Raw genomic sequence first — 23,103 nt, forward strand, 5'->3', positions numbered from 1 at the left:
ACTATGGACAGTCCAGTTGCAAAACTGGATAGATCACTGTGATACTTGTACTCATCAATTTAAAGTGAAATGGGTGGTACTAAATGCGTGTTTGTTTATATGACAAATATCTATTTGAGTGTTCTTTCGAAATATTTTTGAAAATGCAGAAAATAAAGTTGTTCACAGGATATTATTATGTCTCAATGTGTAAATCTTATATTTGTCATTTATATACAAAATTATATTATCATAGTATTATTGGGTACAGTTTCATATAGAAAAACTGTCCTAAATAAGTCCACGACAATAACTAGTAAACTAGTGTTTTAAATATCAATAAAAATAAAACAACTTTTTAAATTATTTTACGTAATTTAATCTCGTATTTCGTGATAATTTGTTTCATGAACGATTACAATTTACAATGTCTTATTTGATACACAGTTGCGTTAAACAATAATACGTCACTACATAATATATTCACGGAGTTTACCTCACAAAATACAATTCGTTTTGCGTGAATCTAAGCAAAGTGAGCCAGAGAAGAGATATTTTATTTTATTTTCGTATACATTTCGTTTCGGCATCAGATTTTCATTTTCTTTCGTTGTACAATATTACATCCCAAACTTCGTATTTACTGGATATGTATTGTTTCTAGATATGATCAATTCAAAATATTTTTCGATGTCCGAATCCGTAACCTAAGCGCGAAAATAATTGAAACGCTATTCAAAATTTCAAAATCGAAAAATTTACACCGTTACATTTAATTTTACATTAATTTAAAAATTTACAACGTCACTTACAATAAATATATCACAGATTTTACAAGAACAAAATCGACACACATACGGGTAAACGAAAACATAATCTTTTTACATGACATTAAAGTTTAAAATCGTCCTGAGCAGTTAACGTTAGCCTTCGAATGTATATAAAATCTACCGCTACCGTTCAATCTAGCAACTCAACTATTGAATTTTATATTTTAATTATCTATAATATTTACACAAAAATTACAATTGTATTTACAATGCCGCCATTACCAGATTCTTAGTTGTGATGACCCTTTTATAGTACAGTCAGGAACAAAAGTGTAAAACAAATAAATAAAAAATTAAACAATACCTTATTTCACTGATAATATTTCATTACACAATAACAACAAAAAAATATGTAACAAAATCTGCACTAACACCATTTTATCTCTAAAATCACCTGTAGACAGATTATAATAAGGTTTAAAATGTCTTATAATAGAAACTGACCATCACCATCGAAGGCCTGTGTTGTTGTGGGCTACTTAGAAGCAAGTGGGGCAGTCTGGGCGTATTGCTGAGCGCTGCAAGTCGGCAGCGAAAACGGATTGACACTGAATGGTGATGATACAAGACCACCCATTCCTGTGGACAAGGAAAATACGTTATATTTTGATTCTTGTAGTCTAGTTCTGTTTGAAAACAGACTGTTGCTTTTAATATTCAATTCAGAAAGTCCTTATTTAAAGCATTAACTTCCAAAGAAAACTGTTGAAGGCAAATCCTCCGCAAATCGTCGGTCACCAGTGACTGGCGTGGCGGTTAACGTGTTTAAAGCAAATCAAACTTTCACACGATATGTTATGTAGTTCGTTGGATGATAAGTAATATTCGTTTAGCATTTTACATCTGTCAAAAACATTAGCCACTATTATTTGTTTCAGTATTAGATATAAAAAAGAAATACAAATGCACCTAACTTTTCATCAAAGGTTACGAAATTATTTTACCTACTAATGTTATGTGTTTTGTTCACGAGTGTACCAAACAATGGATAGGGTTAGAAAAGCATGCATATTGCATATGACAAATAAAAAGCCAAACAAAACAAAATCGCAATACAAATAAAAAACAAAACTACTAACACTGGACGGCGAGGTGGTGCCAATTCTGATGATGCTCATTGGCAACGCGTGGCGGACTCTGCCTCACTACGGCAAAAGCGCTTCTCAGCTTAGTCTCTTTATTCTGAGCCCCTTTCATATCGCTGTCGGTGCATTTTGTATGAATGTTTACCGGACAGTCGTCCAGGCTTTTAGAATTCCCATTTCTTTCACTGTAATGTCCGCTATCTTTCGTATTATACGCGTTATAGTGACGGTCAGATGATAAGTGTCCATTCATGTTCGCCGGATGGTACGGACCTAGAGACACTGGACGGGATAAAGAAAACAGGGGTTAACACAAAGCGACGTAAACAAACAGATGCCGTGCGAAGAAAGCGTTGGAACGTGAACTTAAACCTTGTTTGTATTGTTTAGCTCAAGATAAGCTGGGTTAGACATTTGCAGCGAGTATAAGGTAGATGCATGTGTAATTTTATTTATAGAATTTTGTATTTTGTTTTATAAGACAGTTTATTAGTGTGATAACGTACTACTGATCATTCCTAACCACATAATACTGACAAAAATGTATTTGTTATAGGGCTGGAACCCAGTGAAAATTAGGAGTAACTGTTTAAATAAAAACTAACAAAAACGGTGCACGGTAGAGCACCGCCAAGACTAACGAAATTAAAAACGTCATAATTGAATGTAGTAGGTACTCACGTGACGTGGTATTGAAGAGTGAGGTCGGCGGTGCAGGGTAGTGTTGTGGATGTGGGTAGGCGGCGGGCGCGGCGTGCGGCGTGGACGCGGCGGAGCAGTACCGCGGCGATACCGAGCCGCCGGAGCGCGCGTACTCCTCTAAAAGAAAAAGCCTGGGATCAACACATAATGCTGTTAATTTTTGACTACACCTGGAATAGCATTATTTTGTTATGTGTCATTAGGTATTTAATTTAATTTAAAAAGCTTTATGCACATGTACATGGGCGGACATAATGCCGTTGGCATTTTCTACCTGTCTGACCCTTGGGTGGTGCAGAGAACATAACAGGCGGGTGCATGGAACATGTTAGATTATTTAAAATGGAAAATGATAAGATGTAAATCGAACATATACGCAATAATACATACTAGTCCTATAAACATATATTATTATAGGTATTTATTTTAAAAGCCAATCAAAATATTAGTAACTAAACTAAAATGAGTATAGAATAGTCACAGTAAAGTTACTTGGTTGTTCGCTAAAAGAAAACTTCTAAATATTTTCATAACCCACCTTCAGTCCACTGCGAGGCAGCAGTATCTTGTACACTGACAGCCAGTTGTCCCGTGTATGAATTGAAAGGCATGCTGGCTGGCGGTGATCGAGGCGCGCCGAGTCCTAATTGGTTGTTGCGAGGCATTGAGTACAGTGCCTCCGCCAAGTCCGCTGCTCGTTTTAGAATTATTTCCTGTGAGAAAAGAATATGGCATCATGAAATGACCTAAAATATAACTTATTACCTAACTAGCTTCGCCACAATGGATGATATATGTAATACATGTATTATACAAATAAATCACAAAACCGCATCAAAATCCGTTGCGTAGTTTTAAAGATTTAAACTTACAAAGGGACAGAAAAAGCGACTTTGTTTTATACTATGTAGTGATAAAGAAAATCAGTATCATATTTTAGAACGATTATATTTTATCTTTATTATAATGGATTCAAGTATGGTTGGCAAAAAGTATAAAAATACAAGGTCAAATAAAAACGAACCTTAGGTAATTTTTCCGGGTCGCCGGGATGTCTTGGTATAAGTTTTTGTAGCCTCTGGAAGCCGTAATCTATCGTTGGCTCGTTCAACGCTGCTATGCGAACAAGAGAAAAACAAAATCAATCATTAGTTGGCCCACTAACAAATGAAAGCCTAATTGATGGATTGTATAAGATTTTCCGATGTCTCCTTAATTACTGATTATTTTCTACGAAAAAATTGGTCCGTAAATAATGAGACCTCCGAAACGTGGAAGTATAATAAAAAATTGTAATGATTTTCAGTTTGCTAACATTAAAATGAGTTTTATTGTAACTTTCGTGAGACATACTAAATTAATTATTATTAATAAACATTACGTGAGTAAGCCGATAACATAATAATTAATTAAAATGAGTTCTAAATTTCATGCATGTATCTGATTCGTGAAAAGAGTTGCTAGACTAATATACGGTTTCCAGTATCGAAACAAAATTCAAAATTAGATCTATAATAAAAGAAACTCCTTCTCATTTATCGCAGACAGTATTTATACTCACAAACATAAACAAATCTCCCGGGCGCCCCCTTACAGAACTGCTTGCTCTTGTACGAAAGCGTCACTTCCACCACACCGGGTATGTGACGCGGCGGGGTCTGCACTCTTATCGCGTGCGATGTTATTAACTGATAAAACAAAACATAATATTAATAATAATCTCATGCTTTATTCTCGACATCATAAATTAATAACTGGTGTCAGAAGAAAAGACTTGGCTGACACTTGTAATTCATGTTAATGCACGTGGAGTTCAAGTGAAAATAAACTTTATTTTTGTTACATTAGAGTTTAAAATTAAAAACTCACCTCGCTCCATACTAGCATGGTTCCAAATACTACTTGGAGTCCGTCGAAGAAGTTGTCCCCGACTATGATGACTGTCGATCCCCCTGACGTCCACCCTTCGCTCGGTGATATGGCCTTGATGCATGGCGTCGCTACTGGCAGTGGCGGATATAAACCTGCTGTCGAAAATATTACATGAATTAGTGGGAAGAAATTATCGAACTAACCTACCTATAGTTTTTCCTAGACAATAAAAAGCCACTAGAGTTACAACAGTAAACTATAATTTAAAAAAAAAATGATCTACTTTCAACTGTCAAGCAACTATGAGTAAAACTAAATAAGTATTGTTCGACTAACATGTTATCCTATTAGGGTACCACAAATACTTTCGCAACTCACGATGTCAAGCTTAAAATAGTTCCCTAACTTTCATATAAATAGCATTCAGGGTCGTAAATGGCATCTCCGTAGAACCGCGAAAGTAAGGGCTGAATTCTACAACAACTTAAAAGTTGAACGTCAAACCACTAAAACTCGCTCCGTCCTACTTGAACGTACACTTTATACTGTTCTAGAAAAAGGACAATTGTATACCGTAAAAGTCACCGTGTAAGTGTCACTGATACGAGAAATAAGACATCGGCGAAGATAATTGAAAAAGAATTTTAACTGTAAGTAATAAAGTTCGTTATAGAGCACAGTTTCTTGGTCGTTATGACTTTGTCAGATGCCGTGAGTGCAAGGTTTAGGGGGGACACGCGCTGAACAAGGGGGAAACTGAAATCTTGCGAACAACGTTGTAATAAAGACGGTAGAAAGTGAATTTAAGGGGACGAAAGGCGATTACTTCGGTGGTTCTTTTTTAATTTCACTAATATTATATTCTCCCCATTTAAGACGTTTTAATATTCCGTGAAAGGTCGTCAGGATCAAGTTTTATTATATACAGTTGTATATACAATCAATATCTTTATCTTCTCCAATGTAATAGAAGACTATAAAAAACGTAGTAAATATTATAAAACTATGTGTCAGAAAGGGAAATGAAGCGTACTTGCTTGCAAGTTTGTCATGTCTTGTAGACCATAGTCTAGACTACCTCAAAAGTGCTGTTTTTGTTAAGTACAATCAGTAGCAAAACGTAATTTAAAAGTAAATAAACACTACACATAATATTTTGGAAACAAACACAATAAGTAGTAGGAACATTTTTACGCAGTCGGAGTTACTTGTAAATTTTCTCATTTGCACCGTGTAATCCCTTCGAGTCGGTTACGCGTCGTCTAGTCAGTTCACAAACTTTGACGCTGTCTTTATATGGAATAGGCTAATTTTATTTATGTTCTATAGCGGGATTAAATATGTTTTATTTTTAAAATCATACCATCGTAAAAACTTAAAGGAAAGGTTTACGTGGATGTTTCATTTTGATTTGACTTAGTAGGTATCCAATATACGTTTTTGTAATCCCTATATACAATACGATAAGTTTTTTTTTGTATTATTAAACTTAAATATATTTTTTTTAGTTTGAAACCAACTTGTATTTCTATAAATTTTATTAAATACAAATTCAAACTTAAAACAACCGCAACAGTTGAAATAAACTTTGATAAAAAATAAGAAATATAAAATCAAAAACACAGAATTACTTAAAACAACGAAAAATGATTTCAAAACGCATGTACGAAGTTTGTGCGGAGCATAATTCCTCACTAAATTATCCCTATTCGCTTCATGTTCGCTTCAGCGCCCCCACCCCTGAAACACCCGGCTGAAGTTCTTTGCGAAATGTCTACAGTGATTCCTTGAATACAAACGACAGCTTAAAACGGTGTATTATGACTTTTGCACATTTATCGTCAATTGACTGCTGAAATTCACACGTATTTACAGGAAGTGCTGAAATATTACGTTACGTTACGTTACGTAGTAACATCTAACTTAACATATTTTTTTCAATCGTAGATTGTGATGCAGACATAATTGTTTGTTACATCCCTAAATACATTAATCAAAAAAACACTTTGTACATTGAAACAAAAATAAAATAATAATATAAATCCGTCCACTGACACTCGATAAAATCCTTGAAAGACATTAAAACACCCACTATATCAAGTTAAAAATACGCAAAAATAATTTAATATTCACACATATAATTTCCTTATAGTGGGTGTTTGAATATCAGTCAACGGAAAAATAATAAAAAAATAAAACATAAACGTACAAGTATTGTCTGTCGCGGCGTCTGTACCTTCGCTTGGGTCTAGTCGCTTTGCCCTCCGGCCATGCTTGCTGTTGTTGTGGACAAACATATTGTCTGATATCGCTAGTAGAGGACCGTCCACCATCACTTGAGTTGATATTACCACCTAAAACAAATATAAAATGTTAAAAATTGGCTGTATTTTTGCATTGGTGTAGTGGACATTTTTAACAGATTATAACAACGTTGATTCGATATTTTAAATTTTAATATTCTAAAAAAAATTTACCATTGAATTGAAGATTCAAACAGATATTTTGTTGACATATTATGAGATACATTTACATGTTTGATTGTATTAAAAAAATAATCCAGCATCTACAATTGAAAAAAAAACGTGCCAATTTTAAAACCCACATATTTATAGACAAACCGAACGTACAGTCAACAGTCACAGAAATAAAACGCATGAAGATATACAACACGTCCACATTTCACACATGAAAACAAACGCCCGCATTCCGACACACACAGCGAAGGGAACCGAAAGGGAGAGTCCCTTGGGAGGTGGAGCCAATGTCTCGGGAGCGACGAAATGGACGAAACTCTTCCAATGGGTATGCAAGGAAGTGCATTGTGTGCCTGTGTGCGTATCAATATGGACGTGTGACGTGGGTGGCCGATTGATAGACGGCCATTGAATCGATTTTTTTGCGCGCACTGTACTTTGGGGTGTTCCCTAAAAATTCAGTTGGGTAAACAAATCGGTATTAGCTACCTGTGTTGGTTTGTTTGCAGTCATTACTTTGTTTGTTGTTGCTTTTGAAAAAAGTTCTACGCTACATACATTATGTACAAGCCTGTTTCATGATAATTATAAATATATGGTTTTATTAACAAGATCCATCTAAGAGGTACAAATAAATAAAATACAAACTGAAACACAAAACTTAAAACACCGCCAAGTTTGACACGTAAATCACCTGGAATACAATATTCACGTCGATAAAGCGACTGCATTATTTCGATTCCGACACCCACCTATAAATATGTACGTAGTTGTATATTATACCCATATATTCTTACCCTTGAAACGGTGGGGAACGACCACTGAATTATTCAATGACACACAGAAAGCCCAAATATAGACATTACTACACACACGCACACACAGCACTTGTTAGTATTTCTGTTGCATATAGAAATGAACAATATGTGTTGAACGGTAAGTTCTATATTTGTTTAAAGTTGCCAAGAGGACACGTAAGACAAATATGTCTTAGACCAACTGTGGAAGCAAATTTGTACTCATAAGGAGACTGTGTGAATGCACCTTTTGGTAGTTATGTTAGGGCTGCTACTAATTAGTTATATTATGAGATACGAGATTTTGTGGGGAAGTTTTAATTGTGAAAAACGACTTTGTAGTTTGTGGTTGTAAGTAGTGTTGGAACTTAAGTGAATGTTGTGTTAAAGATGTAGAGTTTCTCATTAAACATTGTTAAGTTGATTTATTTTAAGATTCGAATGAGACAATAAAATTAAATAAATATACAGTTCTGAGAATATATTCTTTTGTACAATCTAGTACAATTTAAACAAACAAGGAATAAGTAAACATTAAAGATTATTCAAACAAAATTGCCATCCAAAATTCCAATTAACAACTTAAAACAAATCCAAAAATAAAACAGCATAACCAATTAAAAAATACAATAAAAGGGCAAGCAAAGATCGGTTGAAAGTAAATAAATAAACTCGTATAAATAAATTTAATTTCATCCCTCCCTTAAATTGGAGGCGCTTCAAATATTCAAGAGTCGTGAACGCAACCCTTCCTACTGTTAAGGGCAATACAGACAGTTGTATGGTACAAGCTAAGTGAGAAAATAATAGCGAAGAAAGTCCTATTGGTTCAAAGTATTTGTTTAATTTTCTACAATCAATTTTATATTCAAGCTAGCTGAAAATATGAAACATATTCAAACGAACCTTACTCATTTATTTTTTCTAAAGGGTAAGCAATGGTTCATTTACTATAAATTTATTTTCAAACAATTCCATTTAAACCCATTACATTGAAATAGAAAAGTAATTGATAGTAAAATTCAGAAACATTTAGTAAAAATATAATTGAACAGCATTAAATAAATCAATAAACCGATTTTTAACTACAAACATGCATGAAAAGACTGATGACTGTTGATGAAGCGAAAGAGGTATGTAAGATTCGTAGCAATTAGCGTTCCATTGTCTCTGCCTACCCATATGGGAGACAGGCGTGAAGTTATGTATGTAATAAATAAACGCAATCAATAACATAAAAAGATTAACTATGCTTGTTTCCTTTCCTATCCTATCCTCTTCAGCTTATAACTTGGCACACAGTTCAGACAGACTCGCGTCGAGATCGCGGCAATTTTTCGCCACGTCTAGTAAACAAGTTACCATTGCCTTGTCGACAGCACACAACTAATTATTATTATCTACCTGATAGTCTATTCACTGTTGTTGATCCGATTGAATTGATTGATTTGTATAGTGACTTGTTGGTCAATTGATTGCAAGCACGCCTATCTATTAAAGGGTTCACCAAAAAGTCTTAGGAAGTTTTCACCAGCATAATGGTAATGAAGGTCGTGGTAACACAGAGGTTTAAGACGCCCGCTTCTCATACATGAGAGTGCGAGTTCGAAACCTACCAACGACAAGTACAATGTGACTTTGAACTGACAAATGGTGAAGGAAATCCGCCTAAGCTTATAATTATAAGTTTGAAATGTCCAATAGGCTTTTGATATAGTGCGATGTGTGTGTGTGTAGCATAACACTGAACGCATGGCTCAATTTGTAAAACTGTTACTAGCAAAATATTTGTGAAAGGCATTTCTTTTTCGTACAATCGTCATCGACATATCAGTCTCAAGATGTCCACTGCTGAACTACCAATGACTGCCGAAATCCAAACAATAATCGATTGGTTATTAACGTAATAAAAGTCTTAATTACTACTTACTTGAAATCTTCTCATATCTCTAGGATTGCCGGCATTCTTCAAACAATTCTGGTTGCATTTCAGGAAGAACTTCAAGAAAAATCTGCAACAAAAACAAAAACATATTACAATTTACAAAACTGTGAACGTGTAAACTATTTTGTTTAAAACTAAAGGTTTTTGTATTAAAATCTGTCACAAGTGCTCGTAAAATATCGACGGGCGTGTGAACAGATAATTTGCTGCAAATGAAGCGGATACATAAATCAAACGTCGACAATATATGCATATAGATACAATAGTCGGTTTTACTATTAAAATTTTAGTATAGAGACTTTCATACTATGTTATATTCATTCAATAAACGATGACAAAATGTTATCAATTGATTATAATAACAAAATAACGTTTATTACTGTTTATATTTCAAAGTGGTATACAGAGTCTCATAGATAAGCATAGTAAGTATGATATATGTCAATCGTCGGGATACGTGGTATAACTAGAAAGAATTTTGAAAAGATAAGAGAATTATCAATATATTTGAAACAAATTTAAAAAGTGTACCTATATTTATGTAATTATTATTTTAAAAGAAAATGTTTAACTTGTTGAACTGTTGAAAGTAAGAACAGGAGCAGCGATTATCTAACATGTAGCTAAACATCATTAGTATCCAAATGACTTCTGAGAACTTCGACTGGCTCAAGTTCACCTACAAACTTCGCCAGCTGTTTCCACTTCTCAGTTACGCGAGCCACTTAAACACTACGAATTAATTTGTTTCTCGTGTTCACAAATTTGTATCTTCCGCTCTTCCGTTCAAACTACATTTTTTGTTCCATTCACTGCCAATGTGTGAATGTGAACTTTACGACTTTTCCATTTTTTGCACCATAAACGAAAAGTCGTGTGACGATTTAAAAAAGAATATGAAATAGACGTAAAAGACAACAAAACGCGTACAAAGTGCGGACAGCTACCAAAATCGGACTTCATTTTAGGAAATAAAAGAATGCGGAATCTACGTTGTTTTATTGGCTGTCAAAACGAAACCTCGAAACGGAATCAAACAATTTCCAACGGAAAGTCTATCGGGCCAACTATCGGCATATCGGATTACACACAATAGTCGGACTTTGCAATTTTATTCAGAGTTCCTTGTCGGTGTAGAGTGGTCCTTATGTCGTCGTCGTACGGTCCAAAAGGGGTGTTTATATAGGATGGTTGGTGCGTAATGTTGAGCGTACGATCAGGCGGGCGATCACGATGAATGCTTTAGCAGAAATATTTTACATAGCCTGAGGCACCGGCGATGCCGCCACGCCGAATATTGCTGTGCCAACACGTGTGGATTTAGTAGAGTTGTTAGACACCCCTAATGTATGTCATAAATTATTCGCGTCCATGAACGGTTTGCTTCAGTTTGACTTGTGATGTGTGTTTTTTAATAATCAACGAAATCAAACCGAGTTTTAAATACATACATACTGTAATCTACAAAAAACTTTTCGATACTTATTACTCCTGAAAGTGCTGAAAGTATAACCACACTTTATGTATCTAACGTGTCAAATAACATAATCTCTTAGACCTATACTACAACGATCCATCACACTCACATCCCAAAAAACACTACTTTAAAGAGCTAATTAGTCACCATAAATACAAGCTCATTGTCACTCATATAATCGTAACAACAACTCCATACAAATAGTAAAAACGTATCGAGATATGAGCGGCGTTGGTACCGCGCGAACGTATTTGTGGTGCCCGCGGCGCCACACATCTGTTCCGGCATTATTTATGTTAAACACCTTATGTCACAATATTGCGAGTTACGACTTTACGAGTTTACGCCACTGTCAAACGACTTGCCGTGAATGGGGATTTTATTTTAAGAAATACAATGTAGGTTAGGCCTATACTATACCCAGTGTTCGGGTGAATCGATGCGACAATTGCAAATGTGTTTGGTGTTCAGATTCATGGTCCTATTTCAAATTTCTGATACGGTCTTTAAAGAACAAGTAGAAACTCTTAAAATGATAAAGTTTCAGAGCATTTCAGAACAATATTCAAGGCACTTTAAATTGACAAAATTCTGAAAGAGCATTTTAAAAGGTTGTATTTTGGCTCTTACACTTTTTACTCTGCAATAAATAATAACATGAAACATTTAGCTAAACACCCATATATTTCTTTTACCCCCAGTAAGACGTATCGTAAAAGTCCTCCCCTGGTCATCGAAAGCTCGCAACATTAATATCATTGTAAGGGCCACCTGACAGTTGCGTTATCCTATCGTATAGCTCTCGCGGTGACCGGTAAGCCGAAAAATTATTACCTTTGCGTAAATAGAATGTATGGGTCTTTTTGATGGGGCTTAAGAAGGAAATTAAAAAGAACCCTGACAGAGAGTAAACAACGGTCTAATATCGGACTATGTATTAAAGTTCGTTTCAATGAAACTATGTAGTATTAATATTCACGCGCTTAACTGGCTTCAAGTCGTTTTGAAGATAATACAAGGACATATTATTATATAATATTTACAGCGTTAAACTAAAACAAGATAAATAAACATTTTTTAAACTTTGGTATAGAATAGTAAAAGTATAGTACCTCAGATATTATAGCTAAGTTTTTATATGGTCGATGTAGGTAAAGCTATATAGTATTGCTTCCTATGTATTATGTATTATGTATGTGTGTACTTACTATATGTATAATGAATGCTATAGGGCTATTAATTATATACAAGGAAGCCAAATTCCCTGAAAATCATTACAAACTTCATAGAAATACTTCCTATTACATAGTTACATGTACTAAGTATGTATGTCTCCCCACTATTCGATGGAAAAAATCTAGTACGGCATTAAGTCGCGGCAAAGAGCCGAGCGAGTAGGTTGCCCTCTTTCAAGTCGAGTCGGAACACTTGACTACCCCCTCCCCATACCACCAGCCAAGCATAGACTATGTTTATTTGCATCGAATATTTCTTCGAATAAATATTTGAAAAAAATCCCTTTAAATTATTTCTAGAAGTTGTCTTGTGAAAGAAAAGTACTTTGTTCAGGAAGTTTACTTTTTTTTATTTGGTAAAGTTTTCAGCTGTTTGTAAGCACCTACTTCGTATTGCGGTACTTTAAAGTTAATGCTAAGTTGCAACTTTTATTTGGTATTTATAGTGCATCAACTTTTCAATATCCAGTTGCAAGCAAAGTTTATAAGTTTTTTTATTTATTGACACCATACATTTCGTAATTAAAAATTAAAGTTGATAAAAACACCTATATTTAAAGAACCCAAATTTACAAATTCCAAAACCGTACCTAACCACAACTAACAAAATGCGACACCAAAGAAAAATTCGCTAAACCGCATACGAAAATCGAACTACGCAGATCCGACAACAAGCGGTCTCTTATAACTTTTCCCTTTTAACCTTTCGTCTCCCCCCGCGGCCCGCGGCCCTGGGCCCGTCGCCGGCTCCCTCGGGAGGCGGTCCCCAGGGCCGGCATCGACTCCCCTGGTGCGCCCCACCCCTGCCACCACTCAATACCGACACGCCAAGCGGACGCCAAAGATTAAGCAGGTGAAAGGTGGTTTATTGTGATTTGTGTCAAATTGTTAACGAGTTGTGGAATGTTGTGTTTATGAGTGGAGATTGTTGGTTCGTAGATGCTGAACTGAGTATTTTTATTATTTTTGAGTCTCTTCTGAAACTTTGTAAAAGTTTTAATCTACACTTTGAAAGTCACGAGTAACTTTTTCTCCTTCTCAGTTGTATCCATTAATCAGATAATGGGTTAATGACCACAAAAATCCCAGAACACGTTTCGTAGATCATATCCCGGGAATTAGAAATTCTCCTCTAATAAATAAGTATGATGATTACCAGGCCAATCAGTTATTGATATTTTTACCACCGTCAAATAAGATTACTTTCTACCCCAGCCCATTTTTAAAGCAACGAAAAGAGAAAGCAGAGGGACTTTGAAAGGAACACTGTCGTATCTGCATCAGCGAATTAATCTTTGCGTAACATGCGACGGGCCCATAACGGGCCCAGTTTTCGACTTGTTTTTCCGCGTACTTCCATAGCAGGCGTTAATATTTCAGTGTGTACCAAATTCAAGGGTTAACTGTTCCCCGTCTACGTTGACGGTGTAAATAGACCGAACAATTGAACGATTTCTATTGTGATTAAATAGGAACATGGACGATTCGACGCATGTGTTTCGATGTTCCACGTTTAGTCTCGTTTGTTTCATAGATATGTTTGAAAAGCGTATGACGTAGTGGCGGTTGTCGGAGGTTTGAGACGTCCGCTTCTCAAGTATGAGACTGCGTTTTCCTAAACCTACCAGCGACAAATTCTAATGTGATATTTTCCGAGTTATATCTAAGACTATTTAGACACCACTGACAAACGTGCAATCATGCAAACAAGCGTGGTGATTAATGCTCAAACATTCTCCGTGTGAGAAGAGGCTTTTGGTCAGCAGTGGCCACGTATAGGCTGTTGATGTGTATTTGAAAAGCATGCTGTGATAGGAATTATGAAAGGGTGAGTATCTGAGTACTATGAATAAATAAGTAGATAATACTCAAGGCCAAGTCTCTGTAGGGTTGTTAACCTACTAAATGATACGGTATTAATCGCTGCGGTGGCAGGCGGCTGAGTGGTTTAAAATAATGTACAATTGTTCAATACTGTACAAGATCGTCTACTCTTTGCCAGATAAAGTATAAACTAAAGTAATCAGTGGTTCATCAACATACTGATCAACAATTTTGATCACAATGTCTTACGGATTCTTTTGTTTTTATTTCGAAAACAATTAGACAAACATCCAAACGTTCAGCGACTTTAAGGAAATCACACAATAGGTACTCGGTTTTTTCTGATGCCGCGAAAGCCTTTATTTAATTTAGATATTTAAATTTTTAATTTAGATATTTATATTAGCCACTTTAATAATAGTTTTAACAAGCTACTAAACAGTATAGCATTATATCGTATCGTCACGTTTTATCCCCGAAGCGGTAGGCAGAGCGGTGCACATTATGGCACGTACTAGATGTAGGTTTATTGTACAATATACACCCACTTTCCACTATTTGTATTATAAGTCCCATGTAATAGACGGTGAAGCTATTGCCATATACTAGGCACAATTCCACAACATTATACTACAAAAACAAACGCACAATTTTATAAGTATTCCCATTTTTATTTTCGTTTTCCAACCCAATCTGACATTGTAATACAAAGTCGACTGCATCATCGATTTCAGTCCATGGTTTGGGAACTTTCACTTCCAACAATGGCCGGTATACATACATATCGAAGGCTGTAAATATAAAGCACTGTAGTAGTTTTTCCAATGTGTCGAGTGAGGAGGGTAACGCGGGCGACGCAGCATCCCGCCGTCGTCATGGCAACGCGATAAAACCTCGCCTTTTCATAGCCCTCCGTAATAGTAAACGTTAGTTTCAAAGAATTTTGCTTCGAAGGAAATTGTATGGTTTTTATGTTGGATGCATAGTGAAGATAGAGAGGTTATGTATCTGTGCCTGTTTTCGTGGATACAATTTGCGGATGCGTTTCGCCGTATTAATTCTGATGAGATGTAAAGACTTTTAATCATTAGTAGGGATTTATCCCATTAGGATAGAATATAAAGAAAATAATAACAGAAAATATTTTTCTGAAAATATTTGACTGACTCATTTAGGTATAACAAAATCTGTTTTAATACTGCAATTAAATCAAACAAGAATAAGTAAAACACCCGCACATGTACGTGCCATTTAGTCACTAAGGCTGAAAATGAACTCAGAAGTAAAATAACTATTCTTCAACCATATTTACTCAACTTTTTCGTAATAGTTAAACTACAATGTTCTTCTACAAAACCATCTAGCATTCCCGCGTATACTATAGTAGGTACTCTTTCAAATCTAAAAGCGCTTGCTCTCGGAGCCGAGTAGTTTCCAATTGACAATGTACCTACTGGTAGACGGGGCAATCGCTCGCGGCTTGTAAGCGCCTTTGCCCCCCGTCTGCCAGAATTCTGCTAAAATGCTTGTTGCAGAACTGCTCTGATGCTCTTGTTAACTTTGATTATAATAATATTGTTAGCAAATAAATACATAAAATATTATGAAGTACTAGCGACTTCGCGCGTGTTCCCGTGAGATAAACAATAGCCTATGTGTTATTCCAAATCATAATCTACTCCTGTTCCTAAGATCATTCCATTTTTTCTGCGATTTTTGGAGTAATAAACTTTAGCATTTATTATATTAATAGGATTATATAACAGCACACCATAATATCTGTTCATAAACATAGAATTTAAAGTGCTAGGAAACATTATGAAAAAACCATTTACTATTATTATTAACACCACCGTAAACATCTTTTAAGCAGCAGTATAGAAATAAAACAGCTATTTATTTTAGGTTAAGAAGAAAGATACAACTCTTAAATATTAATTCGATACTAACAAAACTCTTATAAAAATTACACATACAAGTTAACATTTACGCCTGTATTACACATTATAATCATCCCTTTAATATTCATAAGCTCAAACTAGTGTAAAGACATGTTCACATACATACACACAAACGTATAATGTAACATTGGTCTTTCGTGCACAATCAACATACAAAGACAAGGGCCAACATTACGGGGCATCACTTCATTGTGGGCACCGGTCTAATTGTAACTACACTCTTGGGCACTATCAGCCGCTCAGCGCTCCGGCGGGTAGGCGTGGGCCACTAATCTTCGACCCCTACATACCAATACGCTTCAACACTCCCCCGAAAGAATACAGAACTTATCACGAACAAATAAAGTCGAAATTCATTTGTGTAAAAAAGGTCGTATCTGCAAACGTAGCGAGGGATAACGCACACTATCAACTCATTAAATTGCATCGCCTTTTTAATGAGTCTGAAAGTGAACAAAGGATATTGAGCGCGATTACATTAAGTACCTAGTTGTAGTGTTAGAAATGTAAGATAGTGTTTTGTGGACTATTTTCACAATGTTTCCCGGTTACCGTTTTGTTGTTTAATGAAAAACTTTTAACATTGTGGCTGGATGTGCTGTTAGGGTTTTATGTTTTCATACTTTTACACAATATGGAATGAACTTGATATTGTTTCCAGATCATTGATATGCTATATCTTTTTTAACGTAAAATACACTTTTTATTGCCCATTGAGGTAGTCAGAAGTGCTTTTTTTGTGTATCCTATCTCCAACTAGGCGACTAGAACTCTAAGACCTCACTCCTCAGCAATTTCTCCTGTAAACATTCTAGCTTTGAGACAGTTTATTATGAATGGTAAATCGCCGTTTCTCTTCTATATTGTTAGTTTTTAGCCTTTAAACTGGCTAAATATCTTTAGAAACTTGTCCTACACCAAACTCCAGAATAATTTGACCCTTACTCCTACAAAATTATAACATCATCACGGCTAGTTTTGACCGCTTACTTTTATGTAAATACCATGAAACATTATTACTCGCGGCCCTCATATTTACGCAGTGAATATGCTATAAAGTGATATCACGTGATCGTTTTCGGCTGGGTAATAGTTATAAATTACCCGGGTAGTTTATAAAAGCCGGTTAACCCGAGGTAAGCGGACAAGGAGTATAATTTATTATTGGGAAATTCGCGGGCGCGTATTTTCATACGTTATGCGGATCACGCTGTACGGAAATTAAGCGGTCATATTAAGTGACTTTATTAACTGGTGTGTTTTAATTATTGTGAAGCTAAGTTGTGGGTAAACTGATCGGTTTACAGGTTAAACTAAACTCATAGCACTGGTGGAAACGGACTCAACTAAGCTATGTTTTTATATGGAATGTTGCGTGCTATGGATGGCTTCCCTACTATTGATACATCGCATGTGTTATCACTTGAACACTTCGAGACTTACTCTCATGTCGCAAAGCTTAGGGTTCCATTGGTAAGGTAAATTCCATCCATCCAGTCACATTGGTAATACGAAGCAAAACTCGATTTATAATGTGTTTGGACCTTATTTAGAGGCTGACACAATAAACAACAATATTTAAAAATGTTACAGATGTTTTGCACAGAACGAAAATATTTTTCAGAAAAAAAGAAGGTTCTAGAACTATCGAAACTATTCGATAATATTGAGATTTTTGGCAGTCGAATGAAAGATATAGGAAGCTGCAGTGCGCAGTGTATCAAATCCGAAAGAGGGACCCGCTGAGTTATTGTACCGATTGTACAGTCACCGACGCATGTGTTTATGTAACATGTCATATTTCTCTTCAAAAATAATTCATCGATTATTATTAAAAAAAATAATCTTAGTAGCATCAAAGATTATTAAATAAAAATTGCTATTTTGAACTTTAAGAACTTATCTTAAAGTAGATAATAATGTTACAAGAGTTTAAGTAAAGGCCTATGCTAAATTTACTATTTATTTGATTGTACTATAAAACTTATTAGTGAACCTTTCTGAGATAAATTTTAAATAACTGATCAAACTAGTTTGAACCAATTTTGTACTATATTTTTAAAACTATCAAAAGTAACGAAAGAAAACATATTCAAAACACATTTTATTAAACTCCTAAGAAAGTGCCATCAATCAAAACGGAGTGAAAGCGTTATGTGAGCGAGTGTACAGATGCTTTACATTCACGAGCCCTACGGAGTATTTATCACTGGAAACTTTTAAGGTAAGCATATTTATGTCCTTTCTCAAGATATATTTCATATTTGAGTCTTCACTATGTTATATTACAGACTGGTCATTGGGTGATTATATACTCTCGGTTGTTTTTTAATTTGAAATTAAAATGTTATCAATGAATTAAAAATAAATACATGTACACAAGTAGTTTTTATATATATAATTTTCTTAATATAACCATAGTTTAGTGCTAGCAATATTGTATAACAAAATATACAAATTGAACTTGAACTTGAAGATTATTCAAAAGTTTTAGGCGAGCATGGTGAATGTAATACTTTTAATTAATACTGCTCGTATGTACCCAAACCACGAAAACAATGAACACTAACAAAAATGTAGCAAAACAACGCGAAAGGTATCTACCGAAAACCAAAACATAAACGTTATATCGCCGATCCTACCAAACTGCTCTATCAAAATATAACGACCACGATAAAAACGATGGAAAAGAAACCAAACGTTTCCGACGAATTTCCAAAGATCGTACAATAACGGTGTTCACATCTCTTTCTTACATAAGTGTAAAGTATATTTCTATCTTTTTTTAGCGGGACTTTTCCATTTTATAGGCTAGTCGATAATATTTGGACCGCTCTGCGAGATATGAGTGTTAAATATTTTATGATGTCCAGTGCGGACTTCAGAGTTTCAAGTCGGGAACACGATCTTGTAAAGCCTTGTACGTTGTATGAAGATACGCTGTCTGCAATTTTACTACACCCCTTATCTTATTGAAGACATCTATCGTGTTTAACCTCAAACGCTTTAAGTTGCACAACATATTTGTCTTAGTTTAACAACAAAGTATAATAGTAGCAATGCCATACAATTGGTCCATAAATGTCCTTTCATATCCACTTTACATAAAAACGTAATAAAGCCTAAAAACAACCACTATCAGCCATTAAATCTATTCATTCGATCCACTTAATTACAACTCAGTTTTTTGTCACGTTTGTCTCTTACAAACTGTCTTGGCGTAATGTCATTAATCTTAGGAGGCTGGCAGCGCAGCAAACGACCTCCCGTTAAGACCCTCCATGGGCTGGGTGCCCCGTAATATGCTTATACAGTCAGAACACAGAATAGCTAAACACCAAAACCGTACAAGCCAAACACAACCTTCCACTAATTGCTATTAGTATCATTAACGCTTGTACAATCCGCTGCCCCTTCCAACCTTTAGCCGCTATGCCAAATAGAAAATAAGAAAATAAAGGAATCCAAGCGCGAGAAAAAAAGGTAGTACGTAAGATGTATTTTTTCGCAGAGAAGCGTGTCGGTAGCATTGTTAAATATATCGTCCAATCAGTATCTCGGAACGAGGAGGAATTAGCGTTTCGAAGTGAACGACGGGAGCGACGAATCCTGGTCTACCCTTTTATGCGGCGCAGCGTAATAAAAAAAAAGAAATCTTATTTGAATTTGGAAGACGAATTAAAAAAGAAAATGAATTCTGCACTAATTTAAACAGAGAGAGTTTCTAGACGATTTTCGGGGATCGGTCCAGCTTAATTAATGCATTAGAGTTGAAAGTCCCGACGTCTCTTCATTTGTGCCGGCGAACCATCCATTTTACTTTGTGTTTAACGTTTCATATCCGTAATTAGATTAAATTATAAACTTTTAATAAAATTAATTGGGATGAATTTATGAGAAATCGTTCTTATAAATATTGTTGTAGAGTCGGTTATACAACAGTAGGTGTTAGTACTAACAGCATTTTATATGTCCCCAAAAACTAATCACAGATAAGAGGTCGACCTCTCCCACATTGATCCTTAGCCATCAGAAAGGTTACGAAGGCACTTCATCTTCATTCGGGAATCCCTTTAAGGAATCGTATCAGTTGTAATGAAAGCTAATTCTTTCATTAACTCTCCGTGACAACGGGAAAAAATGTAAGACAAACGAAAACAAATGTGGCCGAACTTTGTATAAGTAAATGTTTATTTCTTCAGAACAGTTTGTTCGAACAAAAATGTGTTTGGATGAAGTTGAAAATATATTTTAGGTACTTACTTATAATTAATCTTATAAAACGGATACATTTATTTTATGAAGATAACTTTATTCTAAATAACAAATATATTGTCATTTTTTAAATACCTACAATCTGTTGGAAACCACATATAATAAAACTTTGGTATTAAAAATATGTTGTTTCAAAGAAATCCAGAGTAACCTAATGCATTGCTTAGAGATGACAAAGAGATGTATGCTGTGTATTAAAAAACCTTTATTGATTACAGTAAAGAATGCATGTAATTGTATGCATATGAACAAACAAGAAAAAAGCTGCATTTTCTGATACCCACTTACACAAGTCCCATATCCTGAACTCAGTATTCGTACTGCAATATATCCGATTTATCAAATATATAAATCGTAACCCGATCTGACAAGGCGTTAATGGGTAGCTCAATGCAATTTAATCTACCCCAGTTGGCGTATAACCGAATTTCTTCCTTATACGCACATTTTAGTCGAGAAAAAAATATTTAGGGTTCCTTCTGTATAGTTGTGGAGAGCATAAGTGTTTGATATTTATTTGAAATTTTTTGTCGCATCAAATTTGAGTCTAAATATAATGTTATACAATACAAGCGCTCCTAGTAATAATTTTTGGTTCTATTCATAGTCTTTAAAAACTGTATAGCAATTAGCAAATATTGACATATTTTTCTTGCTAAAAATAATGCTTATTAAAAATATTAAAAAATATTTATTTATTTAAGTTGACCTGAAAATATCAGACCTACAGAAATACATCTAAAACCAACTTTTGCAATACAAGACTTAACAACCAAACAAAAGCGAATACTAATATCAATAACGCGTATCATATCACACATCTTTTCAAGGATATGTATCTAATATCAGCTTTGCACCCTCTAACATGAGAAACTAGCAATATAAAGTGAAAATTGAATTTACAACTGACAATTGAAGAAGGCGCCTCCATCAAAAGCGGCCCCTGCGACATGTTTGCCGAAATACATTTTAAAAGTGCTCTCTATTCCTATAAAGAGGAATTATTGCGATATATCGAATGTATGAAAGTGTACTTTTACTTGTGAAATCAATAAATGTGACGTAATTTTTGTGTATTTTTTTTTTATTTGTGCAACGAAGTTTTTAAACAAATCACCTACGATTCTGACCATAAGAAAGCTTAGTTTGTTACGCTCTTAATAAGGTATACCTGAACTGCTAAAGCCTAGTGAACAGTAAAGTCAAGATAAAGTTTAAGACAAAATCTCGTTTCTAACAAGTCCTCAATCAACAATCATTGCCCATTATAACACAAGTAAACAAACACACAAGTAAACCACGTTAATGCAATTTACAAAGCAGCCAATCACGAGAGGCAGCCACATTGTTGTACAGTCGCCGTCAAAGAGCCAAAGGAAGCTCAGTGTTCCTTAATAATTAATTGGCGCTTAAACGCGCTGACGTCTTGGAGCCCCTAAGGGGGGCACTAACTGCTCCTATGCATATGCTTGCTATCCGTAAGTGGAGATGGGTCTGCTCATGTTTTGAATTTGTAAATTGTTATACGGAATGAGATTTCTGTTGATAGGTGAAGCGAAACTTGGTTTTGTGTTCGACTCCGTTTGCTTTATATGTAAATTGTTTTCATTGGAATACAAAATATATGTTAGCCAATATATCGGTGGTATTGAATAAATCAGAGTATTCATGTTCTAGATAAGACACCTATAAATACACATTTAACGACAATGAAAGGTGTCGACTTAATAGAATAAAAGGTACCCAAAAAATCAGTAAAATCCTAATGACAAAACTCACTATCATCAAGCTAATGGACATAAAACTGCGGTTACGCTGTAACAGGGTCGATTCGAAAGCCGCAATTAACTAAACATAAAATTGAAGAAGATTGTAGATACTATCAATCAAGTAAAAGGGCATGATTACATACAAATCTAGATAAACAAATGAACAAGCCACTTCATAAATTGAATCAAAGTGATATTTTTGTGGTTTTGACGAAGAAAATTGTTTTTTAAGCGATGCTTTGACATAGAGTCTAGAAAGTACTGAAATGAACATTGGACTTCAATTACGGAAAAGAAAAAAATGGCAGATAAAGAAATTAAAATTTGAAGCCCATTAAAATAAGTTTAAATTTTAAACAATTTGAATCTAGTCTAAAGTCTTGTAAGTACTATAACAACAGAATAGAACATTGTAAGACGATTATTCTTAATCTGTATATTCTAGTATGAAGATAATATTTTAAAACAATGCCAGATCCTAAGCGCAAGTAAATTACTACTTCAACGACGGAATAAAAGTAACAATTTGTTTGCTATCTGACCCCAACTCACGCGATGTCATCATAAAAGCAACAATTAACTTTAGTTTGTTTTACTACCAAGTACTGGGTGTGTTTGTCTTCAAAGAAGATGTCACGCGTGAATTTGTATTTAAATTTAATGGCGCTTTCACATTACCGCTTTTATGACCAACACTAATGAACGAATGGAAATAAAACCAGAGATCTGGCGTAAAGTCCCACAAAAAATACACTCCGCCGAAAATACAAATTACAAAAGAACGTCTATTATTAGGTACGCCCAATATTATTTAAGCCTCGCCAATATGCCGTATTACAGTTGAAATTCTCAACGAGTGGTAGGAAAGAGAGCGG

At 34.9% G+C, this 23,103-nt stretch overlaps 1 protein-coding gene across 9 annotated transcripts in view; it reads right to left on the reverse strand.

The window, feature by feature from the left end:
* Positions 1–334: 334 nt before the first annotated feature.
* Positions 335–23,103, reverse strand: part of LOC118276451 (transcription factor collier) — a 50,913-nt gene continuing 28,144 nt past the window's right edge. Inside the window, exons 8-16 of one of the 9 annotated variants that reach the window (XM_035594769.2) lie at positions 9,673–9,754; positions 6,705–6,822; positions 4,466–4,623; positions 4,158–4,284; positions 3,621–3,712; positions 3,135–3,309; positions 2,576–2,713; positions 1,889–2,176; positions 335–1,388 (exon numbers count right to left, since the gene is read on the reverse strand). In XM_035594769.2, coding sequence (XP_035450662.1) covers positions 1,387–1,388; positions 1,889–2,176; positions 2,576–2,713; positions 3,135–3,309; positions 3,621–3,712; positions 4,158–4,284; positions 4,466–4,623; positions 6,705–6,822; positions 9,673–9,754 — 1,180 coding nt within the window. In that variant the 3' untranslated portion in view covers positions 335–1,386. Of the gene's footprint in view, positions 1,389–1,888; positions 2,177–2,575; positions 2,728–3,134; positions 3,310–3,620; positions 3,713–4,157; positions 4,285–4,465; positions 4,624–6,677; positions 6,823–9,672; positions 9,755–23,103 lie in introns of those variants that run through there. The other 8 variants (XM_035594768.2, XM_035594766.2, XM_035594772.2 and 5 more) reach the window with 8 other exon arrangements.

This window comes from Spodoptera frugiperda, chromosome 31 (assembly GCF_023101765.2).
Source record: "Spodoptera frugiperda isolate SF20-4 chromosome 31, AGI-APGP_CSIRO_Sfru_2.0, whole genome shotgun sequence".
Lineage (NCBI taxonomy): Eukaryota > Metazoa > Arthropoda > Insecta > Lepidoptera > Noctuidae > Spodoptera > Spodoptera frugiperda.